General features: G+C 38.4%; 1 protein-coding gene across 1 annotated transcript; it reads right to left on the bottom strand.

Moving 5' to 3' along the window:
- Positions 1–363: 363 nt before the first annotated feature.
- LOC139718185 (uncharacterized) lies at positions 364–23712 on the bottom strand. Its single transcript, XM_071629665.1, has 4 exons — positions 23257–23712; positions 10251–10427; positions 5393–5530; positions 364–1710 (listed from the first exon to the last, which is right to left on the bottom strand). Exons 1-4 carry the CDS (start codon positions 23345–23347, stop codon positions 1526–1528), a joined length of 591 nt encoding a protein of 196 aa, XP_071485766.1. The 5' UTR covers positions 23348–23712; the 3' UTR covers positions 364–1525.
- Positions 23713–25006: the final 1294 nt, after the last annotated feature.

The following is a 25006-nucleotide window of genomic DNA, read 5'->3' on the forward strand; positions in this document are numbered from 1 at the left end:
CAGCTGAGTCCAGCTGTTCAAATCGACCTAAAATGACAGTTTTAAATGAGCTTGAAATTATTCAACTTCATGAAATTCTTCCGTCGAGATGTTTTCATTGCAACTGATTGACAAATTGCCCTACATCGACGTAAAGCTCGGTGGTCTAGTGGAGATGACGCCTGTCCGGTGATCAGGAGGTCGTAGGTTCGAATCCTGCTCGAGAGCTTGATATTATTTCGCGGAAACTTTTGCAATATCATTTTGAAAATAAAGACACTGCTTTAAAATGTTGCTTGACGTTGAAATCAAGAGAGAGACAGAGAGAGGGGGAGAAAGAACTAGCATGTGCGGTTCGATTTAAAGTGAAAAATAACTGCATGCATTTTGGAGGAGTCGTGATATTTTTGTTTATGTATTGTGACTTTCTTTATGCTTTATCTTGCCGCGTCATACCAATCATACGATTTGGTCTGCTCTTGAAGAATTTACGTATTACTGGAACCATGAGCGTTAAAGTTGCTTTCTTACTCAACCATAGAATAAATACTATTAGACGGTTATCCTAGACGTTAAAATACCAGACCTGCTGTGTAGAGTGAAGTAGTGACTTGTCTAGGGTATGCCGTCACAGACATTTCCTGATTATCCGCTTTATACAACGTATAAGTATATAATATGTGAATCTACATTGCGTTTATCTTATTGTATTTATTGATAAGCATATAATATGTTTATTATTTATCATACAAATTTTCCTGGTGGAGTCTGCTATAGACTTCACCCCATTTTTCTGCGATTTTTTGTTGTTGTCAAAATCTCAACTTAAAATCCAGTAAATGGCAAATGTCTGTCTGGGTTTTTTTTTTTTTTTGGTCCCTTTAATGTATGGTGGCGTTCATCGCGTGCAAATATCGTGCATTCACCTGACTTCTCCTCTTTATCAGTGAAGCGGTACAGCACTGCTACAAAGTTTCTGTTGTCCTGCCGTTCGTTTTCCAGAAAGAAAACAGCAATAGCTGCTGACAAAACTAGTATCCAAGGATGTCTGGCAATGTACTGATCATATCCATACAGACTCTGAAGAATACTGATATGAAGCTGTGACGAGCCTGGTTACTGGTTCCAAACTGACCCTCGTAGAACGACCATCGCAATGTTTGTGCAATCTACATTACACACACATCAAGTTGCCCATGGTAATGATCGATCATACGTTCACATTATATCTGAAGAAATGCGATGTCGCAGATACGTTCATTGTTGCTCCAACAGCTAAGTCAAACATGCCTTTTACCCTTTCGGTCCTAATCAGTTAAATGTGCATAAATTTTACACACAAACCTATGAGCAGGTAATATAATGCGGCACGCAGAGGGTTAGGACACGAAGTCGCCTTCGCCTTATTGGCAACGACAGTGTTGTTCAACGCCGAGCAGACTTGACAAGCAGTGTCACATCAGTTGGCGACGGGCAAGGTGGACCGAGCGCCAACCGGACGGGCAAGACGCGAGGGCAAAATGGGCGCCAAGAGAGATCCAGTCGATCATGATGCTGCTTGGTCCTTCTTCGTGTTATCCTTCTTAAACTGTTTCACCATCTTGGCGATGGCGTTCATGCCCTCGTAGAGGCCCTCACCCGTGATCGCCGACGTCGGCTGGATGTGCCACGGGTTCTTGGTGATGCTTCTCAGATCGAGAGTGTCTGCCAATCTTTGTACAGGCTCGGCTTCTACCAAACAAACAGTGGAAAAAAACATACACGCATAAGCTATGATAATTGGGATCTTCTATTGTGCCATGATGATATTAAGGGGAAATCCAGTCCAAATATAAGTTAGTCTGATAAGTAAGAGTAAAATATTACGAGTTCAACGGTATAATTTTGATCAAAATCGGATGAAAAATAAGGAAGTTTTGACATTTTGAAGCTTCGCTACTTTTTCGGGAAACAGTTCTTGAACAGTCAATATGAATATGCAATGAGCAAAGTGAGCATGTCATCCCCTCACAACTTGCCATATAATTTGTACATAAACTTGTGAAATTTCCAGTTTTTTATTCAAACGCAATTATGCCCGAGGCTCAAATCCTCGTACATCTAACTGATCACTATTCTGAAGTTATTCAACCAGGAATGACATCATGTTTCAGACTTCATTGACAGAAACAATGAATTTTCGTCATTCTTTTAACACAATCAATGGAAAATTGTGAGGTTATGACATGGTTAGCTCACTCATTTGCATATTCATATTCATTGTACAAGAACTGTTTTGCGGAAATTAGTAAAACTTCAAAATGTCATAACTTCCATATTTTTCATCCGATTTTAGTCAAAAATTACCATTGAACTCGTAAGATTTCACTCTGTTTTATCAGACTAACTTACAGTTGGACTGTTCCCCTTTAACATGAGTTTCAGCCGAAACGCAACTTTATTGATTCCGTCTTTCATTAGTCATTGCAGGTGATATTTTCATGATCTGGCCATACCAACATTGGGTAATGTGAAACATATACCTGATTATGTTCATTCTAAAAGAAAGATAAAGCGGGAGAGAGAGAGGAAATAGAGAGAGAGAGGGAGAGAGAGGGGGGGGGAGGAAAAGAAAGAAAGTAAGTAAGTAAGTAAGAAATAAAGAAAGAAAGAAAGAAAGAAAGAAAGAGGGGAGACAGAAGTTCTACATAAAATATAGTTTCTGGCTTCTAGCTCTTCTAGATTTATGCAAACGAATATAAACGTGGGAATTTTCTCCTTCCCTTTCCGATTTCCATATATAGAGTAATCAAATAACAGTTTGGGGTATTCCTTATCAAATACTGTGCAATTTGCACTTGCATTTGCATCAATATTCTCGTACCAATGCTGAATCATTCATGGCATGTACATGACTATTGTACAATCAATATTTTGACTGAGTAGTTTTCCATGCGACGTGTGTGGGACCTATAATAATATATAGCTCCGGTAAATATGAATCTCTACCGCGAACGAAAGTGTTGTGTCATGGCCACTGCTGATCGCCACGTGACCACCGGCCTCAGAGGTGTGACATCAACAGGTTAATTTATGTCTCCCATGCAGCATAATATAACTACCGATGTAAATGTAGTCTACGTGTCAGAGAGTGAAACTAAAAGTGTGAAAATTAGCAAATTACAAATGAGCAGGCATTGAAAGATAGGCGTTGATGTCATAACTGCTCTCAAACTGCTAGTGTGTATACTACTATTACTACTACTACTACTACTACCACTACTACTACCACTACTGCCATTACAACTGTACTTCTACTACTACTTCTCCTATCACTACATGTACTACTACTACTACCACTACTACCACTACTTCTACTACTACTACTACTACTACCACTACTACCACTACTTCTACTACTACTACTACTACTACCACTACTACCACTACTTCTACTACTACTACTACTACTACCACTACCACTACTACCACTACTACCACTACTTCTACTACTACTTCTCCTATATACTACTACTACTACTACTACTACTACTACTACTACTGATAATAATGATTATCATCGTTATTATCATTATTATCAATATTATCATCGTCATTATAATGATGATGATGATTACCATTATTATCATTATTATTGTTATTATTATTATTATTATTATCATTATCATTATTGATGTAGCTGATGTCATTATCATTGCTCTTTTGTATTGGTATCATGCTCACGTATATGAATTCTTTGCTTTGTGATTTATTTTTTTTTTCCAGACGGATCGACAGGAAAGCAGTCAGTTCGACCATTCCCTCTCTTGTAAGAAGATATTCAAGGTGGTTATAATAGACAGGACATGTCTGACTTCTTCTCTGTTACGTCATATCCACTTCCTCTATTGTAACCTTCTACCTGTATTCTTATTCATATCCGACAAAGAACGAAATATCAGGCATACACTTCTGCCTGTCGTTGGTTTGTTGGTTTGTTTTTTGCTCATTCCTTCGATCCCTACGTAACTGACTCATTCGAAGAAATTAAACTCAGATAAGTGTCAAACTCATTTGTGTCATCACCTGCCTATGCTGCGAACACCAGTGAGCAAGTTTCCCCAGTGGTTTCAGTGGTCTGTATAGACTATATGCCACAAATATAGTTGAAAGGCAAAATTGATTTATTCCAATGATCTAATTCGGCTAGTGAATTGGCTGCCTGGGTCCCCGACAGGAAATGCGGCCTGATACTGTCACGTCACTTGGAACGATATACAGTATACCGGTCACTCTGGGCACATGTGATGTAGATAAAACATTCTAAAACTTTCGGACTATCACCTAATTCCCCCACCGCCTGAAATACGTCCGCCCACCAAAAATAATACATGCCTTATATACTTCTTTGTTTTCGGCGTCACTCGTTAAGTTGTGTAGTTTTGGGTTTTGGGATTTGTTGTTGTTGTTGTTGTTTAGTGCTTATAGCGTCTCCCAGATGTGTTAATGAATTATTCTCTATTTCCAAAGAAATAAAGGAAAAAAAGGAGAAGAAAAAGAACAAGAAAAGAAAGCACGGGCTTTTTGAAAACGAGCACGCACTTAGGGCGAACGCGCCTACAACAGTGAAATTATATAGTTCCTTTGAGAGATATCATAAAGTCATGATCAGATGCCTTAGTATCCAACTTGGCAGAAAGTATATTATAAAATTCAGTTTTATAAATACACATTTACAAGAAAATTCCTTTGGTTTTGAACTCAGAGGTGAAAACACTCCATGGATTAATGTTGACTACACACTGAGATCTGGAGGCATCATCTTTTTCAGATATCCTTTTTAAACCTTGTATGATTCTCCAAAGTAATTATGGGGGCGCTGTGGCAAGGTGGATAAGACTCCAGACTCCCGATCAGAAGACCCGAGTTCAAATCCCGCCCAGTGCCTACGTCCTTGGACAAGATGCTTTACCCATCATGTCCCTTTCGACCCAGGTGTATAAATGGGTACCTGGCAACGCTAGGGTAATAATACTTAGTAATGGCAGGACCCTCTGGTAGAGCAGTGGTAACACTGAAGAGGCTACCCTGGGTAAATAAGACCTTATTATTATCAAGACATTGGTAGACGGGACAGGACAAAATACAATGGTACTCCGTAACCATCGTTATCAACTACATAGTGTTTGAATTTCGGTGTCTGCAAAACAGAATCACTGACTTCCACTCTAGCGTAGGTCCTAGTCTGGCCACCCCTCTCCCTCTCCCCTTCCACCCCTCCCCCCCCCCCCCCCCCCATGAAAAAAAAAATCTGCGGCAGGTCATTGCCTCCCCCCTCTCCAGCCTTCCAAAGTTCTAGTTCAGCCAATATTTTCAATGTTGTGTGATCTAAAAAGGGTCGTTCGGAATGAAGAGGGTGTATATCAATTATTACCAGCCATGTCCTGCTTGTTGGCCAGAATAAGCAGCGGCGTGCCGTCCAGTATGTCGCTCGATCTCAACATGTTGAAGAGCTCCTCTCGCGCGTCCAAAAACCGCATCTGGTCAGCGCTGTCGATTACGAAGATGATCCCTGAACAAAAGACAATCATGTATATTTATATATGGTATGAATATGAACTCACATAATAAACATACACAGGAGGGAGAGATAGAGAGAATACACGCTCACAAACAGTCGTTTAACATCATGAAGATAGGTCAAACACCTTCAGCTTACAATATGTTAATGATCTCACCGGAGTCTATCTATAGTCGTATTGATTGGTGAAATCCTTACTTTCTTTCTATCTTTTCATTTCTTTTTGACAAAATACCCAGAATTCCGCTAACCTGGAAACATCTACTGCTGACCTAGAAGCCTATATAAATGACCGTGTTAACTGGAACATTGTAACTGGATGATGAGTGCTGCGATATCAATACTATATTATATGAGATTTTTCCGCAAACCCTTACCTATCTTACTCCCAATAAAACAGTAACTCGGTCGAGTTGCGTCGCCATAGATTACTGGGTAAAAATCTGGAATGAAAATGGCCTCTCTGCTCCATTTATGATGGAGCTACAGAAAATCATAACGAATGTATCCAACATAGTTACTATGACGTTATGTGAGTTCAAAAACCTACATCGTCCGATGCCTTTATTGCTCTGAGTATAGAGTTTTAGAATATTGCCACTTAATTTTTCGAGGTGGTTGTTCTATCGCTACTGTATAGTGCTTGTAAGTGGAGTTTGACATGGTAGAATTTTGCGGGAAGTGAAACTGACCCAATTTTCACCGCCTATATGATTTAAGCTTGCACACTTAAATAAAACGCCCACAGTCCTGGTGGATGCTTGAACATGTTGTAATTTTACCCATATAACTGTGCAATGCTAAATGTGGCAGCAATATTGATAGAAGTAATCTACATTAGGTGATTCCACACTGCTACTATACATTACTACTGCAATATCTGTGGACTGTACGTTCAAGTTGCTTTCTGGGAATCATTCTTAACCCTTTCGGTCCAATGAACTTTGGACAGTGTGTATAGGTAAACCGTGATAAGATTTTCTGTGCCAACCGGCACTTACAGACTTCATGAAGGCCTGAAGATGAGTAATTAATGGGAAAAATGAGAGATTGATTAATTTTTTTCATGATCGATCATTTTCTTCCCATATGGCGTAGCTATTTGACGGCATTAGGCCTATATTCTCACCCAACTCTTCGCTTTTTTGGATAAGAGGTTATACTGTGTTTTTACCGGTATTTATCACTTCCCTTCTGTTAACCGGGGAACTTCCGTTTTCCCAGTTTCAATCATATAAGTTGAGTAGGAAGCGACCAGATTATGGGATCGAGGTACGCGTAATGGTGCTCTAATACACCTATAGAGTGTTCTTCTGCATGTGCATGCTCTATGATGCATGGAATCCAGCGCCCACTACGTACCTGTAATAAGAAATTGATAATAGTGATGTCTCCAACAATACAAACACTTTATTGAATATAGCGATACACCAGCTTCCTTTTAGCGCAGTGGAATGAATACACGGGGGAGAATCCCAAACAAGACATTTCGCAAGTAAGACTGAAGTGGTAACAGGAACGTCTTCACACCGTAGTATACGTAATCTTGGATCTCGAACCTATTAGTAAGTCCTAATGACCACTTGAATATCGTAGTAAATTGAGACGTTTCCTCCCCCTTAAACTTAGTGGTATGTTTCCAATCTGTGCATGTAATGTAAAAGAGGAAATGAACATTTGTAATGCTATTGCATTTAATTTGGATATCCCTGAGCGAATTTTTACCATCGTGTTGGGATATCAATGAAGTCAGTATTCACAGAATACACCTCCGAATATAGAATCAGCATTTGCTCGTTGATAGTGAAGTGACAATGCACTTATACTTTCGATTAGGATTTTTTTTTCTTCGTCGTGAAGACTCTTATGTTGCTGCATGTGACAAGTATATATACATTCGTAGGGATATTGTGATTTAGTTTCGTATACAGGCCTATGACAACGTACTTGGCAATAATCATCTTTTACTTGATTTGCACAAACACATACTCAAGAGAAATTAAGTATTCATCGATGGTGGATATCTTGTCCAACTGATGAACGACCAGGATCATCCCACGTGCTCGACATTTAAAACAGGTCCATGAATCCATGAATACAGCCCACGAGCTTGACACTTGATAGGCAAATAAGGCCCACGAGATCGACTCTACGCAAATGAGGCCCACAAGCTAGACACGAGGGAAAAAGGCCCATGAGATCGACACTTACATTAAGCCCCATGATTACATACCGGTCTTGTGGGCCTTTCTTGCCTCGAGTCGAGCTCGTGGGACTTGTTTGCCTGGTGTCGAGCTGGCGGACCGTATATCTCGTGGGCCTATTTTACTTGATGTCGAGCTCATGGGCCTTGATCATATATTTTAGTGTCTAACTCGTGGGCTATATGACTTGTGGTTAGTGTGATTTGTGGGCTGTTTGACTCATGGGTGTCGAGCTCGCGACGTGCTCCCCAATAATCCCTCCATTTTCCTCTCCCCCTCCTCACCCCACCTCCCTTTCCCCAGCATTCCCATTCGACAAGTTTCCCTCCCGTCCATATAGCAGTTAACAAAATCTGAATTTTGCAATGGTGAAACTTGGTTTGGCAATCTATCTCTAAAAAAAACCCCTCTTTGATAATTATGTTAATAACGTAAATGTTATAAGGTTTTAACAATGAAAGCTGTTTGAATAATCGTGATGCTGTCATCCGGTATTACATCATTACCAAACCTGTCAGTAATATCATCACCACTTTAACAGTATAGTGTAAGCCTCATTTGTATAATATCGTCGTGTTCTCAATGGTTGATGTGGCTAGCCTACTTGTCACTGCTGCTGTGATCATCGAGATGATCAATTTTGAAAGTATTCGGTCTCAAGAATACTAGTATAAAGTCGTATACGAATACACCAACTGGCAAAACTAAATTCGAACACTATATTACAGCATGTTGCTCAATACAACTCATTCATGATAATGTGGAAACGCCTTTCACTGATACATTATTATAAAAAATAAATTACATTTACCTAAGAAATCCTTTATTTACGACGTCTCATTCTAGATCGGATTTTAGTGTTTTAACTCTTCATGTTTATATACTACATTGTTTCATCTGTTATATAGCCTCGGGTATTACTTGGGAAACCACCGCAAATTTATTGCTATCCCACAACCTCATAAATGATGCATTATGCACACACGAATGATGGTAGCATGTTTAATGTGGAACCCCGTAAACGAAGCGGTGTCATACTATAATCTCACGCTACAATTTTCATATTGGTATTTTCAAGCGTATGTAGTTTCAGCTCGTTCTAGAATTTGCCACTTTATACATTGTTATACAATCAATAGTGCTTGAGCATTTGTATACCTAGTGGCAAACCTATCACAGGAAATCCAACCGAAGGTCTTGTCAAACCATGTTTTTAAAAGGGCCCTGATTTCAGTCAGTGTATATTCTGATTTCATTGTGTGTACACTGCTAAAACTCCACTGAAGACATGCAAGTATTGCATTGTGTTGTTGTTGTTTTTGTCGTTGTCATTGTTCACAGAATTCTTTACAGATTTTTTTTATCTTCAGGATTAGCTAAATAAATGGGGCATGATATAATCATAATCATTATAAGCCGTCTGATGACGTTCGATGGTCGCACGTCACCCTTTAACGGTCTCAACTGCCCTCACGTCCGTCCGAAATAGAAACCGAATCCCCCGTACATGCCATAAGTGACGCAGAACAATGAGTAAGAAAGAGAAGTGCATTGACAATCATTGTCTGTCTATAGCACGGCATCGTCGCTATGTAGGAGACCGAAGGCGGATGCGATGGCAGCAATACTATATCACGCTAGAAACAATTTAGTGATATAAAGCAGTAGTAATAGTAATAGTAATAGTAATAGTCATGGTAATAGTTATAGAGTAATAGTGATACTAGTGATAGTCGTAGTGGTAATAGTAGTAGTAGGAGGAGATTGTAATGGTAATAGTTGCAATAACACTGATACAAAAAAAATGGAAATAACACTTTATTTATTACGTCCTTTCTGTTATATGGCATTATGATATGCCGCCAAGCGTTGCTATGCTACGTGTGAATTCTTAGCTTATCATTAAATTGAAGCCTCTTAAATCTTAATAGTAATAGAAATGATACAGTTATACCTGTCCAGCACTAATGCTGATGACGTGAGAGATAATACTAAAATAAAACCTTTGAATTGAATTGAAATTGAATTGAAATTGAATTGAAAAATTGAATACTACTACATTTAATGATAACACCTTTGCGGCAACAACATTCTTGAGTCTTAGAAACATGACAAGGATCTCAAATATGTACTTGACACTACAAAAGATACCCAAAGTGAGCATTACACGCGGCACCGATTTAGATCGAGGCAACATACCACGCAATGAAATCTTTGAGAGGTTAACATCTCATGTAATGTCATCACTAACAAATTCTGATAACTTTTCCCCAAAACTCGCACAGAAAACCTTGTGTCACCTCCCCCCCCCCCCACCCCCATGCATGTCTTATTGGGTGGGGAATATGCAGACAGAGGTAACACTTGGTCTGCCGATTAGTTATTTACACAAAAAGAACTGAATCTTATCTTCCAGCGAACGAAATCATTGATAACAAGAATTTATTCCTGGTCGTGATCATTGTCGACGTCGACGAAGACGTCGGCGACAACAACATCCGTCTCACCCTCTGTTCCTACGAAATAATGTCTCCAAAGAGCTCGTAGACGCTCCTGACCGCCGACATCCCACACGGTGAAAGTCAAGCCGGGGACTGGGGTGATGGTCTCGACGTTGAAACCTATGGTGGGTATCGTCTGCACCGTCTCATTACACTTCAGTTTGTACAGAATAGTGGTCTTGCCTGCGTAGGGAGAGGGGGAAAACAGTTGGAAATAGCGTTACCGTGATATTCAAGGGCACGAGTGTAATTGTTGATTTATTCTAATCATTATTATTGCATTATGATTATCATATTTTGTTTGTATTACATTTCGATGCAATGTAGAGTATGAACATTATTTTATTTGCAAGATATATTTTGTGCTCTTATATTCTTTGTTGAAAATGGAAGTAAATAAATGAAATAGAATAAATTGAATTATCATCATTATGTACAAGTGATCTAGCTGAATATCATGTTATATTCTGTAATGTCATAGTTACCATAACTACATCATCATTCTCCACGTTATTGTTAGCTGTATCAGTGATCATTCAGAGTTTTCTCATTATCAGTATCGCTACCGTGACTATAAATCCACCACGATAACAAAATTGAGCAAATATATACAACTCTTCCATAATAGTTTCGTCTGCATCACAGGTATATCGCGACACATCGAAAGCCCATATCCTGTCTTGTGTGTATTATCACAATCTAGTAACTTCAAAAGTAAGATAGGGCACAAGACACAATGGTCATCACTGTGATGTACATGTAGTTTTGATCTTACGCCAGGGATATTGTGGGCAAATATAAAGCGTATCTCTCTATCAATCTCTTCCTCTCTCACCTCACCGCTCTCCTAATTAAAGAACGAGTAGGATGTAAAAACAACCGAGATAAAGGCCCAAGTACTTAACAACTTTTCGAAAGGGTCATTGATTGGGAGAACCATAAGTAAGCATGAACAACATCGTTTATATTTTACGTGTATTTTCTGTTCGTGCTTTTTGCACCATCACTGTCAAATTCAATTCAATTCAATTCAATTCATTTATTTTCATACTTCTCATTTATGAACATTACAACAGAAACCAGACAAGTTCTTTTACCTTGTGAACAATGTGCAGAAAACAAGCAATATACATGGTGATAACACAGTAATTACATGTAATGATAACTGGTCAAAATCGAAATCGAAATGGGGTTGATCAAAGAGAAGTATGACGGGACCTACATGAAAGCTAGCTTGTTTGGCTGTAAGCCCCGAGTAATCAGTGTTTGTGAAAAAGAAACGGAGAACGGATAGAAGATAAGACCAGAATGATGATGTAAGGTTGCCAAATTTTATGTAATAATAAAGAAGAAGAAAAAGAAGAAGAAGAAAAACAAACAAACTATACATTAATATGAACTTACTGTGACCGAGCCATCATTATTATACTGCCTACTTTGGTATATATACTATGAACTATTGTTGCATTAAAACTTTCACCAGGATATGATCAGTAAGACACAAAAAGTAACATGTACAACTATTAAGCCATTTGGTGCCTGCCGTCAAGCTCTGCATAGAAGGTTAGAGAGGGGTAGAGGGAAAGAGGAAGAGAGGGAAACGAAGTAGAATGTGGAATTGCTAATGATGAATTCAGAGAGCCCGATGGCAAGACCCTAAATGGAATCTGCAACGTGTTGACAAAATGTTTGATTGGACAATAACATACCACAGTATTACATAAGACATTACGACTGTTCAGTGTCTGCAAAATATGCACTCAATAAAAACTCTTTTAATTTACGTTTAAAGGAATATAAGGACGAGCAGCTTGTTATTTCGGGGGAGAGGTCATTCCAGTATCTAGGGCCCGTATACATTATCGTTTTTTTAGCGAAAATTGTTCGAGTACGTGGAAGGTGAAATGCGTCACTTTGGCGGGTAGGATAATTATGAATCAAATAGTATTTTCTGAACATGCTAGTAGAAACACCCGGTAACTCGTTGGCAGAAAATTTGTACATAAATATGCCGACGTTGTAACTGAACAGATCTGATATTTTCAAATGACAACTCAGTCAAAAGTTGAGTATTCACTTATTACACTGTCATCATTTTGCTCATCGGCTTCTTGAAAGGGTTGCAAATTTTACTCCTGTTGTTTCTTGACTGAATTATTTTTCTAGCTATATCTTTAATTGAGGTTTCATTCCCCCTTTCTACTTCTTCGTTTGTTTGCATTCATACACCACACTCAAACTCAGTGAATGGAAAAATATTTTTAAGATCAAACTCCTCGTAAACATAACAAACACAACCATATTATATACGGCACAGATATTGATATTTTAGAAGTGAAATTTCATATTTAGCATCCCCGAGAGATTTTTTTTTCCCGAAGAGATTAGACTCTTAGCACTGAGAGAAATATATTGCCTTGTGGGAAAATGTAACTCCCACATGAAAAGAACTGTCAAGTCAACATTACAACTACAGACAAGAAAATAATTGTTATGTTAAGTTATGTTATGTTATGTTACGTCATGTATATTATGTATACATTGTATTATGTTATCTTATGTTATGTTACGTTATGTTATGTTATGTTATGTTATGTTATGTTATGTTATGTTATGTTATGTTATGTTATGTTATGTTATGTTATGTTATGTTATGTTATGTTATGTTATGTTATGTTTTGTTATGTTATGTTATGTTATGTTATGTTATGTTATGTTATGTCATGTTATGTCATGTTATATGTGATCCACATGAATACGCACATTATTTCATTCTAGCCCCGTGGGCAGCCAGTCAAATTCCGGAATTATGTTACCTGACGTGACGAAATAACTGCTCGTAACAAAACGATTTCGATGCTCGCTGCAGTAGTCATGTGATTGCATTACGACCAATCACCGAACAGAATATAATGCAGAACAGTCAATATAATTATGTAGTACACTTAATAATCGTGAAGTAATCTTTTGATTAAGCAATGGAGGGTCTAGGAAATAGATTGCATTGCACATTGAGGTCAGGGAATTCAGTTGAGTTTCCTATACTAACTCACAGAAAATCCCGTCACCTCTGAAAGGAGAAACCAATGGTGTAGAGTAATTGTCTTATATCGGATATGGAGCAAGTGAAAACTTCCGGGATCGTGTGTGGTAACTGGTTAAAAGGAAATGAGACAAGTTAAGCTCTCTCTGCCTTACTGTGTGGGTGTGTGTATGCGTGTGTGTGTGTGTGTGTGTGTGTGTGTGTGTGTGTGTGTGTGTGTGTGTGTGTGTGTATGTGTGTGTGTGTGGGACTGCGTGTTTGTGTGTGTGTTTGTGTTATTGTGTGTCTATAAAAAAAGCCCTAGTCTCAAATACTAATACAAATACTATAACAACAATGGTATATCTGTCTGATCTTTATTTCGAAGTTGAGTCACAACAAGAATATCACGATATTTTACTCCCTCTAAGAACATGAGCCTGTGGCTTTGTATATTCTAGAAAGAGAACAGATTTAGCGCATTATCTTTATTATTGTGAAGGGCTGTTACATTAACATTACGAATAAAAAATATAAAAAGTAAAAAATAATAAATACATCAATTATAACCCCCCCCCCCCAAAAAAAAAAAGAAGCTAGATGAAAAGCAACTATAGGAAAGATGTGACACAGACAGGTTCTAAACGAATCCTCAGAGAAGAGTAAGGGGTTGTACCAAGATGATAAAGTAGTTTCACGCATTCTTGTCAATTGCACAATTTTAGATTCATCATTCCAAAAGAAAAATTGGCATCACAGGTATTGCTTTTGAATGTGGCTGGTAAGGAAGCAAGCAATTCATCAATAGTGGCAGCTAGGTCCATTCGCTTGAATTCCTACGCAAGAATATCATGTCTATTAAGGAATAAAGAAATGAACCGTTTAAATTGTTGCAGGTCTGTTACACATGGGGACAAAACACCTTTAAACGATTTTTTTTTTGTTTCTGTTCATGCTTTGTTTTGTTTTGTGGGGTGTATGGTTTGAAAGTTCCTCACACGGTACTAATACCTCAGTACAATCAGGAATTTGTAACATCACCAGAACTCCTAAAAATAGATGAAATGAATCAAATCGAAGGTAAAGTGTGTTTCCGTGGTTCATCGACATTACCACGATTACTCCATGCTCTGCCCATACCAACGGACGCTATCAAATAGACGGAAATGCCTCGCAATGGAGAAAGTAGACCCTATCTGCGGCTACTAATCACGAGTTCTGAAACTTTTGAGGTCCCCACCCCCCCCCCCCCCCCCCCCCTCACAAACGTGACATTTCGACTGAAGTCCACTGACACAAACTCCAACATCTTCATTGATTTCTGCAATGTTAGGACTGGTGACGATCCCCATCATTTCCCATGTGAATCTGTAACCACTGATCGAAAAGAACAAGAGAGTTCATAATTATATCATGATCATATAAAGAAGATCTATTTCATGCTATAGGGGAATCACTGTAAGTGGTGCACATGCACACGAAGAAAAATGAAACAAAACAAGTCCGCAGCTATACAAGGGAATCTTTTAATTAAAAAAAATAAAGAAATTAAAATATAATGACACAAATAAACAAACAAACAAACACTACACTATAGTTGAGTACATATATCATGTATAATCTAGTGCAAAGAAATAGGACAAAGCAAATGTAGTTTCGATAAAAGTCACGGAACAATAGTAATAGTTCATGCGCTGCGCGTGATCTTGTACTTGTAAAGTGCATTAAGTGTTACGTGATAGTCATGACACTCTCAGTACATCAGTGATATCGGACTCTGAAAGAAGACCTCCGATTCAGTGAAGTGCTTGGTTTTGATGCAGATCTATGATCAGAGTCCTGTCGCATGGACATCAACCATTAAATTCAAAGCTTTATATGACCTTAAGACATAGGAATCCAGAGTTTTAGCCGATGATAGAGTTTTGGCCGATGTTAATGATTTACTTACTTTTACACAACGCACCGTTTTGTGAGGAAGGGTACCTACTGTTAGTTTTGGATGATTATTATGTAAACACTGAACGCACTTCCCTTTAACCTTATGTATAATATGCGATTTACCTAATTCTCTTGGCATGCCTTATCCAGTTTTTGTTGATTACCGGTATAACAATGTGCAAGCTTGATAGTTGTCTATATACGGCACCCTAAATTCGAGTTTTAGGCTCTTCAAAAAAGACTTGAAAATTGTAAAACTCGATGATAGGTTTTGGGGAGAATCGCCTGGAAAGAAATTCACTCAACTTTGTAACTGCTTTTTGAAGTTTGCAAACCCTATTTTCTGCCACGCACATGTATGATCACAGTTACGGCGTGTGTGCCAGGAATGCAAATGAAATAAGGATCATGAGACGTTACGTTTAGTAGTAAGTAAAGTTAAAAGTAAAATTATCGAAATCAACCCCTCTTTTCCCTCCCTTCATCCTCCGGAAATACTATATTGTGATCGTTAATACAGACAAGATAGTTTATTAGACAAACTATTCGGACCGCATTCGTTGTCTGCCATTTTTCTCAAATTAATGTTCTTTAGCAATCGGAAGTCCTAGACCATAGAAAATTACACCATAATTATTATCACCATCATTAATATCATGTTTATTGTTATTGGCATTGATTTGTTTATTGTTATTAGCATCGATTTTTACTATTACGTTTGTTTAAATATAAATGACATACAAGGCTCAGATTTTCACTAACCTGAAAATCAAAAATCTAATAGAAATTCCTGTTCAGTTGTTAGAAGCTATAGAATCAAGATTGGAACTGAGATATTTAAGAATATCATATCAATTGCATAGAAATTCAATTGCATAGAATCTAGTATGCATTTAATGTTTATAAAAATACGTTTTAGAGCATCTTTTCGAGTTTATAGGGTGACAACATCATCCATAATTTGGGCAGTACGTTGTGCCCACGACAAAACATATTATTTCGTGGACATCTGCATGAATGTGATACACAAACCCTTCTTGTCAAGAACTGAGATGTCAGAAGCTGAATGGCTGATAGCAAACCAGCTAGCAAGGAGCTAGTGATACTTTTTTTTTTCACAAGGGTCCCCCGATCATTATGTTATACCGTGAAAGAGTTCTCAAATCAATTTTTTCCCCTTGGGTTTTAAAACTTTCAAGTCTTGAATAGCCTAAAACTCAAATTTAGTGTGTAATAGACAACTATCAAGTTTACCCACTGTTGTAATTAACAATGACTGGGTAGGACATGGCAAGAGAATTAGGCAAATCGCACATTTACATATATGTGGTTAAAGGGAAGTACGGCCGGTATTAACATTAACTATAACCGTCCAAAACTAACAGCACCCGGCTGCACAAAACGGTGCACAGTGTTTATAAATCAATCATTAACATCGGCATTGAGTCCTAAAATCCTGTATTCCTATTGCTTTTAGGTCAAATAATGTTTTGAATTTGATGGTTGGAGTCTATGCGACAGGGCCCTGGTGATAGATCTAAATCTATAGCGCTTCACTCAATCAAGGTCGTCTTTCAGAGTCAGACATAATATTATTACTCAGCCCCCGTTCCACTATCACGATTTGGACCCCGATCTGTCCCGATCTAGCAGATCGGGAGAGAGCGGCAAAAGCGTACGGGGATCGGAAGCATCGTAGCAGCAGCGTGTGGAGGTCGGGGTTGGAGCGGGCAGTTTTTCAGATCTCGATCTCCCCGATCAAAATTGACATATTTTTAATCGTACGGCAAGCGGGGAGAGCGTAGTGACAGCGTAAACGCAGCGGGGAGAGCGTAATGACGGCGTAAACGCAGCGGGAAGAGCGTAACAAGGTCTTTCTGAGCGTAGTAACATCGGCACAAGAACGGGAAGTAATTTTAGCTGTAATTTTCGAAGAAGAAGAAGAGATGAAGAAAAAGAAGAGAAGAAAGCAGCGAAGCAGCTACCCAAAAGGCGAAGAAAGAGAGACTGCACGTGATGCTGAAAGAGGAGGAAGAGGACATAGCAGAATTTTGAAGAATATGAAATCATCTACAACTGGAGGAAGACGGACTATAAAAGCAAGGACATCAAGAAAAATCCTTTGAAAAATCAGCACGTCTTTGTTTATACAATGCATTGCTGCAAAAGAACCGTGAGTTGAGGAGGCTCTTCAAGTTCAAGTTCAAGTTGATTTATTTCACTTCCAACAAACAAATAATAAAAAATACAAAGAAACGCTCATAATACACAGACGTCATGAAATCAGTACCACAATGCGATGAACAGAATAACATTGTAAAAGAGATACAGGCAAATTATCAACAGAGATACAAATAACAGTTACGTCACTGTGGTAAATGCATACAAAATATTGCTGGAAATGGAGGGGACTGCTAAAAAGCAGAGCTTGTAGTATTAGAATGCAGTCCCCTCATAGAGAAAAATATCTAATTGCAAAAAACAACAACAAATTTCCCTAAGCGGTAGCAAAAAAAAAAAAAAAAAGACAGACAGAGTAATACACACATATATGCACACATACGGACGCACATTAACAAACACATGGCGGCTCTCTTGTAAGGAAAAACTTGATGAGAGGATAGAAAGATATAGTAGTGAAGAAGGTAGTAAGTCCGAGGTGGACAAGGGGGGGGGGGGAGGAGGGGAGAGGAGAGGGAAATGGTGGGTCATAACCAGGGCACTGGAGGCACAGAAGCACGGGCTCGCTGATGAAGAAAAGTGAGAATAACGAAGCAACAACAACTTTGAAAATCAAAAGTAAAAAAAGAAGAATGAATCTTCGAGGTCCACAGTATATTTCTTCGGTTCTGCATGCTAATAAGTTGACTGACTGCTGACCCACAGTCGAATCGGGGTACATCGGGGCACATCGGGCACTTTTCAGGTCTCTGAACGGGGTAACAGCGTGATAAAATCGTATAGATCGTTCAGAGCGTAGATACAGCGTGCATTGATCGGATAACATCGGCAACATCGCACTAACAGCGTAGCTACATCGTTCTAAAGCGTACCGGCAGCGGCAGAGATCGCGATGTCTAATTCCCGATCATCGTAGTAAGAGCGTAGCAAGCACTTGGTAGTCGTAACTGCAGCGTACTTAGAGCGTTCTAACATCGTACTGTGTCCAGATCGGCTCAGGTTTTACCCGATCCTTCCCGACCTGAGAAAATTGTCAAATCGTAGCGAGAACGGCATAGTGGAACGGGGCTTAATGAAAGTATCATGACTGCCACGTAACATTAATTATGCACTATACGAGCACTAGATCACGCGCCGCGTATACTGTTACTGTATATTGCTCCATGGCTATTATCAAAACTACATACCTATTCCTTCACACTATAGATTATACATGATTTACACACTTGATTAAAGTGTAGTGTTTGTTTGCTTGTTTCATTTTTTGTTAATCCATCTGAGAAGATGGCTGGATAGCCCACATTCAGCCGCACTATAGCTGGTCTTCCATGAAGTCTAGTTGGATATAAGTTGGGACCACTCCAGCGGGTAATGCACCCTGCTCTTTGCGATGAATGAATGAAACCGTCCTTATGATAAAAATGTATGAGTGTGACTCTCTTACGCACACGGGACCTCCATTTTATGTTTTATCCGAGGAACAGAGTGTTTTGCCTCTTACTAGAGTGGATGGTATGATTACACACAATATTGCCCGGTTAGACTTGGGGATCGAACCCGGGGGTCCTTTGGATCTGGAGGCAGACTTCTTACTGACTGAACCAAATCACCACCACCGGACCCTATGCTGAAATGATCTCAAAATACTCCAATGGATGATCAAGCTCTATTTTTCACGTAACGCTAGCAAGATATCCTGAGGTTGCTGTTGCTTTGCTACCACAAATCACATTCATTTTAAAGCCAACACATACTGTGATATAGTTTTAGAAGGACTCAAAATTCATCTTCCACCATCTAAAATTTGCTTGCAATACATCGAAATGGTCTACGAAGAAACTTACCTGGCTGAAGCGATTTGCCAGGAAGATGAGTTGTTTTGGAGTATTTTGAATTCAAAAGTGTAGAATAATTTCGATATATAGTGTGCATATGACTTTTATTCCAGAAGAGCCCTCCCCGTTCAGCATTGTGGGTATAGGTAGAACGTTACCTGGCGATCGATCGTGCCCTAGCAATCATTTTCTTTTTCCAACAAGCTCCATGCAATTCACAGAGCGCAGAAGATCGGTAAATACATGCTTTTCACATCTCGGGATTTGCTGATTATAGATAACCGAATATGAACAAATTACGTAGCAACCACGATTGGATATGCTCTTAGAATGTCGTATTACCGAAGAACCTTCAATATTTCGCATTTCGTCGTTACCCAACTGAAATCGTGGTTTAGCGCGTTATTCATGATATTGTGCATTAAATGTGTCCAACTATAATACGGAGCAAAAATTGACAATTCTCTCCAGACCCTCCAGAAGTAATGTTTTTGACGTGCTTCATCCTCAAAGTCCGAAAATGAAAGAAAGTTCGTTATTCAAATCCGAAAATGAGAAAAAGAAAAGCATACTAACGAACCTTCGGAATTACGAATCTTATTTCGCTTTCGAATTAACGAACCTTCGGAATAATAAACCGTCGAAATACCGAACTGTACCTAAGCTTCAACAATTGCGCGGGGGGGGGGGGGGGGGAGGGGTTGAAGATGAAATAGAAACTGACAACCTCTCTATAACTCAACGATCGTAGTCTGTCGTGTTTTAGAATAAATATGGTAAAAACGTAAAACTATTTAACGTCAAATATAAAACTGAATTTGAAAAAAACTGTAATGCACATTTAAAAGGTCTTCAAGACGATTGTGATGTTGTGAAGCCATAACGGAATAACAGGACAAAAGTCGGAAGTTTTCTTTTTAATATCATGCACAATATTTTGCGAAGGGAAATAAGGATAGACCTAGGGCCGAAGCATCGTTACAGTGTTTACATGGATAGAAAACTGCTGCAAAATCAGCATATTTGGCAGTTCTCTGCCAAACGATTTCCTTTTTACCCGAATAGATTGATTGATTGACTGATTGATTGATTGATTGATTGATTGATTGATTGATTGTTTATTACTTATATATGCATTTATTTATTTATTTATTTATTTATCTATCTATCTATTTATTTATTTATCTATTTATTTATTTATTTATCTTCCTATCTATTTTTCTGTCTATTTATTTGTTATTCATTCATTCATTCATTCATTTATTCATATGAACATGATTATTTATACTGGATAAGACAATCAGATAACAGCTGTTTTACATCGAAGTCCTGTATGGACACATGCAGTTCCCTACAAAGGCGACTACTGTAAAAAAAAAGACAACAGCAAGGAATCCATGATCCATAGATAGATGATTCTTTTTTTAGTTTGAAAATGGGCGTTGTATACGTTGGGTTTGTTCCTTCAATACCTGCCACTCCATCAAAAGATGAAGTTTCAGTTACATTCATCATCATATAAAAAGAAAAAACAAAACAAGTAACGAGTAAATTCATAATTCTCATTTCAAGTTTGGACTTTGATTTCGAAACAAATAAACCCCATTAACAATAATCTTAAACTTGTAAAAGTTGAAGTCGCATGACCAACATGACCATTTTGGCCGATGTCATTACCAAAGAAGTGATTATGTTGAAAAGTAGGTGTCAAGGGCGTACAAGAAACCGTAGAAAAACAATGTTTATTTTTTCCTTTTCTTTTCTTTCCAAAAGTAAAGTCCATACTTGATTTTGGTTTGATCAAATGGTACTCAAACCATCACGATCATCATACTTAATTGTATTTTCCGGTATGTGTCACGTTTCAAGAGGATACTCATTGGAGCTGTACTCGTGACACTGTTTTCGCTTTCATTCCTGTTGTTCTCGTACTGTCTTTATGAACAAGGTGGAGATACTCGTTGAAAGCTACACTGAGCTGTTGTAGTATTTTAAGACATTCATTTCTCATCATGTCTTTTAGTTTTCTGAAAACTGGCCTTTGGCTAACGAGGGGTGTTCCACTCCATGATATGATTGGAAAATGGGGAAAAATGAATTGAATTGAATTGATGTTCATAATCTTTATAAGGTCAGCTAAGGGCGCTGTTTTCGCCGAAATCAAATAAATCTCTATTTCAGGCTTTCTAATTAATGTAATGTAGACTTCTAGCAAAATATCCGAATGTTTATTTCAGGTGCACATTTGACTATATGCTGCAATCTATAAGGGGAAATGATGTTTAATGTTACATCAACTATCAGTGACAGCAGTGATTGATATCATCATGCTTTGTTTGATTCAGTTCTTACAAACTAAAACAAATTCCCCTTCTCATAGATGAACTCTTCATTCATTTATTTTATTTCAGCACGGCACAAGCTTTTAATAGCCATGGCTGTTCTTCAGTAAAATGTAATGATTCGTAGTACAATGTTATTCTAGTGGAGGGACGTTGAGGTATTAGCAAAAAAAAAAAAAAAAAAAAAAAACTTTTTACACGTCTTAAAGATCCTTTAACATTGGTCTCCAGATCAAGTTAGTGGTTATTACAGTGATTGGGCATTTTCTATCAAAAGAACAGCAAATGAAATCACGGCACTCGAAGTCTATGTTACATTCTATTTTGCTATCATAATCCATTTTGAATTGACATCAACGGGGAAAGACCAAATCTAGTCCAGGAGGGCGTATCCGGCTCTTCTATGCGTTTTTATATCGTTAAGGTTCACAAAGATTCATGAAGGTTACCTTAGAGGTTTATGAAGACGGCTATTAGCATCCAAAGTGCATGCGTCAAATAGCAGGAGGAGCTGATTCCCGTTCAGTTTCGCCAGAAACACGAGTGGATAGTACATGTTATAGCGGTTCTTGTATCTGTCTTTGGAAGAGGCAAGTTAATATCCTGAAATAAAACCCCTAAATGCATTACTAAGTATCTTGATCCCAATCTGAATTGAATTGTACTGGATTGAATTGAATTGAATTGAATTGAATTGAATTGAATTGAATTGAATTGAATTGAATTGAATTGAATTGAATTGAGTGGAATTGAATTGAGCAGAATTGAATTGATTGAGTGGAATTGAATTGAATTGAATTGAGTGAAATTGAATTGAGTAGAATTGAATTGAATTGAATTGAATTGAATTGAATTGAATTGAATTGAATTGAATTGAATTGAATTAAATTCTGAATTACATTTACTATGGGTGATAATTTTGTAAGTCTGCACAGGCTACTGATGCAGTGTTCTACGAGTAGAAAGACCAAGACGGAAGAAGTCTATCGATATTTATATCTCGGGTGTTTGTGCGTTATCGGTAATCGGTACAGGAATGCTACTGCGTATGAATTATGACAATACCAGGTACGTACGAAGGTCACGATATTCATAGTTGAATACCTACTGACAAAAGGGATTTTACGAGAGGCACGACTACTAGACCCAAAAGTCAAAACACGTGTGCAATCACTTGAAAGACACGGTGAATGACTCTTTGAATGAGCGCACTATTATAAGGGGATTCATTCCCATTATTAAGTTGTGCAAATGACAGTATGGGTACACAGGAGAGCAATGTTAATGATTCTAATTTTTGTTAGGTTCCTCCTTGGATTTATCAAGGCACAAGACGCAGGGAACAAAATATGACACCGTGCAGTTGCCGAGTCTCCGGCTGTCAACCCAACTTGAGTTTATCCACAGTGCAAACATGCTGACTGACTCTTGTAATCATTTAACACTTATTGCCGTGGCTACGTAGGAAGGAAATCGTCAAACTTTTCTGAGCTATACATAAAAATGTTCGAATGACTGATAAACAAGATCCCAAAACCTAATATGCAAATGGTTTGAAAGTTATCCTATCAGTATCAATATGTCTGAATATATATATTATATATATTACTTGCATAGAGGCATTTATGTATGTCGTACTGAATGTGAGATCGTCAGCCCCATACAACTAGTTTATGGCGCTTGATCCTTACCCGCTGCGTCCAATCCCACCATGAGAACCCGAGTCGGATTCTTGGACCAATCTCCGAAGGCACTGCTAATCTTCGTCATCACCTGGCCCATGTTTCGGTCCCTCACGCCACGGGTGTCTTTTAATATCCAAACAGAAAACGAAGAAAAAGAAGAAGAAAAAAACCTGCGCTCATATACTACTGAACCACTGATATTCCAAACTCAGTCCTGTTCTGTCATAAAGCTCGCGGTAGTTTCGACATAGACCGGAAGAGACAGAGCTGGAGAAAAGCAAGACAAAATATTGGTTTGTCATTGCTTCACGGGTTTTCCCCCCTTTTCGGTCATTCTGCGCGCTGGTCCACCTTCATACCCAGCTTTTCGACGCCTTGAAACTTTACGTGTGTTTCTGCCAATTGTGGTGTTCTGTCGAAGACAATACACACGGCGTGATGAACAAAATGTACAATCAGGCGTTGACACCACACAGCTAAACTACTAGTATGGTACGCTATCCTTTACCACAATAGCTAGTGACAGACCAACTTCCTTCTTTGACTCTGGAAAAGCGATATCTCGTTTAGCACGCTGCACTGCTGTCCCAGATTGTTTCCGCGTAAACCATGGGTCACTGAAAACGGAGGTTCAGATTGGCCTATATACCGCAAAGAAACGTTGATTGATGAAGTTACCCGGGTCAGCATCAACTTCAAATTCTCACATATACTATATCATCACGCATAGCTTTCAGATCATAATGTTTTCTGTTTTCGAATTGTGTAGTTTTGCTTTCGAACGGTTGTAGTCAACCAAATTCCCTATAGGGATTGATATTTATATACTACCTCATTATCATCAATCAATTTATTTAGCACATTAGTTTTGGACGGTTTGTCTCAAATTGTACGTTTAGAGACTCTGTACAGTCTTCTTTAATTCCAGCCATTATCCTGCAGCAATCTAAAGACCGTGAAACCCGGCTTACAGTAAGAATATCGCGAAGACTTTGATCATAGTCTGCTATAATACGCTGTACCACAGTTTCAAATCAGAAAGATCGGAGGGCGTTCTCAGAAAGATATCCCCTGACTTCGAAAAGTTGTATGTAAGTCTGTAAACATTGTATCAAACATCAAGACATGAAGTTTTATTAACAACACCTGAAAAACTACTTGCTTCCCAATTGGTCAACTGTTCATCACGCGCGTGATATTCACTGAAGAGTGCCAGCGAGCAGCTTTGACGTAATTATGGGTATCATGGCTCCCGCTTAATCGGGAGCGGTCGGAATTTCCATCACAGCACAAAAAGTCACGTAGCCAATGAATAGGCATAAGTAGTATCATGTAGTTTTTATCTATCTGGGATTGGATAGAGAATAATCCTATTGGTATAAATGAAAAGGAAACCTTTGTGATAAAATTCTCAAGATTTAGTTATAATTTTTAGGCATTGATAAAGGACAATTATAGAAGCCAAAATATGCCCAGATAAATCGGTTTGTGGTTCAGATTGAGCGGTGAAATAGCAACCAAAAGTTTCATACGTTGGATTTTGTTGCATTTAACCAGTTCAAGTGGTTCCGGATTATCGGATGAGCGCTGTACTAACAGCACATTCATTCCACATAGGACGGGCTCTTATCATACGCTTTTTTGGAGGGGGGGGGGCACCATCACACTCTTCTGACGACTCAATATAACATACTTTTTTGCAGTTATTACTGAATCTTTAAAAAAAAGTAGAAAAATAAAAATAAAACGGAACAGC

Source organism: Diadema antillarum, unplaced genomic scaffold (genome assembly GCF_040938485.1).
Source record: "Diadema antillarum isolate AM-2024a unplaced genomic scaffold, OU_Dant_1.0 scf00000091, whole genome shotgun sequence".
NCBI lineage: Eukaryota > Metazoa > Echinodermata > Echinoidea > Diadematoida > Diadematidae > Diadema > Diadema antillarum.

What these genes read in the sequence shown, in the direction of transcription:
- LOC139718185 (XM_071629665.1), bottom strand. Translation starts at nt 23,347, where the DNA reads ATGGGCCAGGTGATGACGAAGATTAGCAGTGCCTTCGGAGATTGGTCC. An exon ending in TTATTTCGTAGGAACAGAGG is followed by an intron (nt 5,531 to 10,250) that starts GTGAGACGGATG and finishes TCTTTTGTTCAG; the next exon opens with GGATCATCTTCGTAATCGAC. An exon ending in CAACAAGCAGGACATGGCTG is followed by an intron (nt 1,711 to 5,392) that starts GTAATAATTGAT and finishes TTTGTTTGGTAG; the next exon opens with AAGCCGAGCCTGTACAAAGA.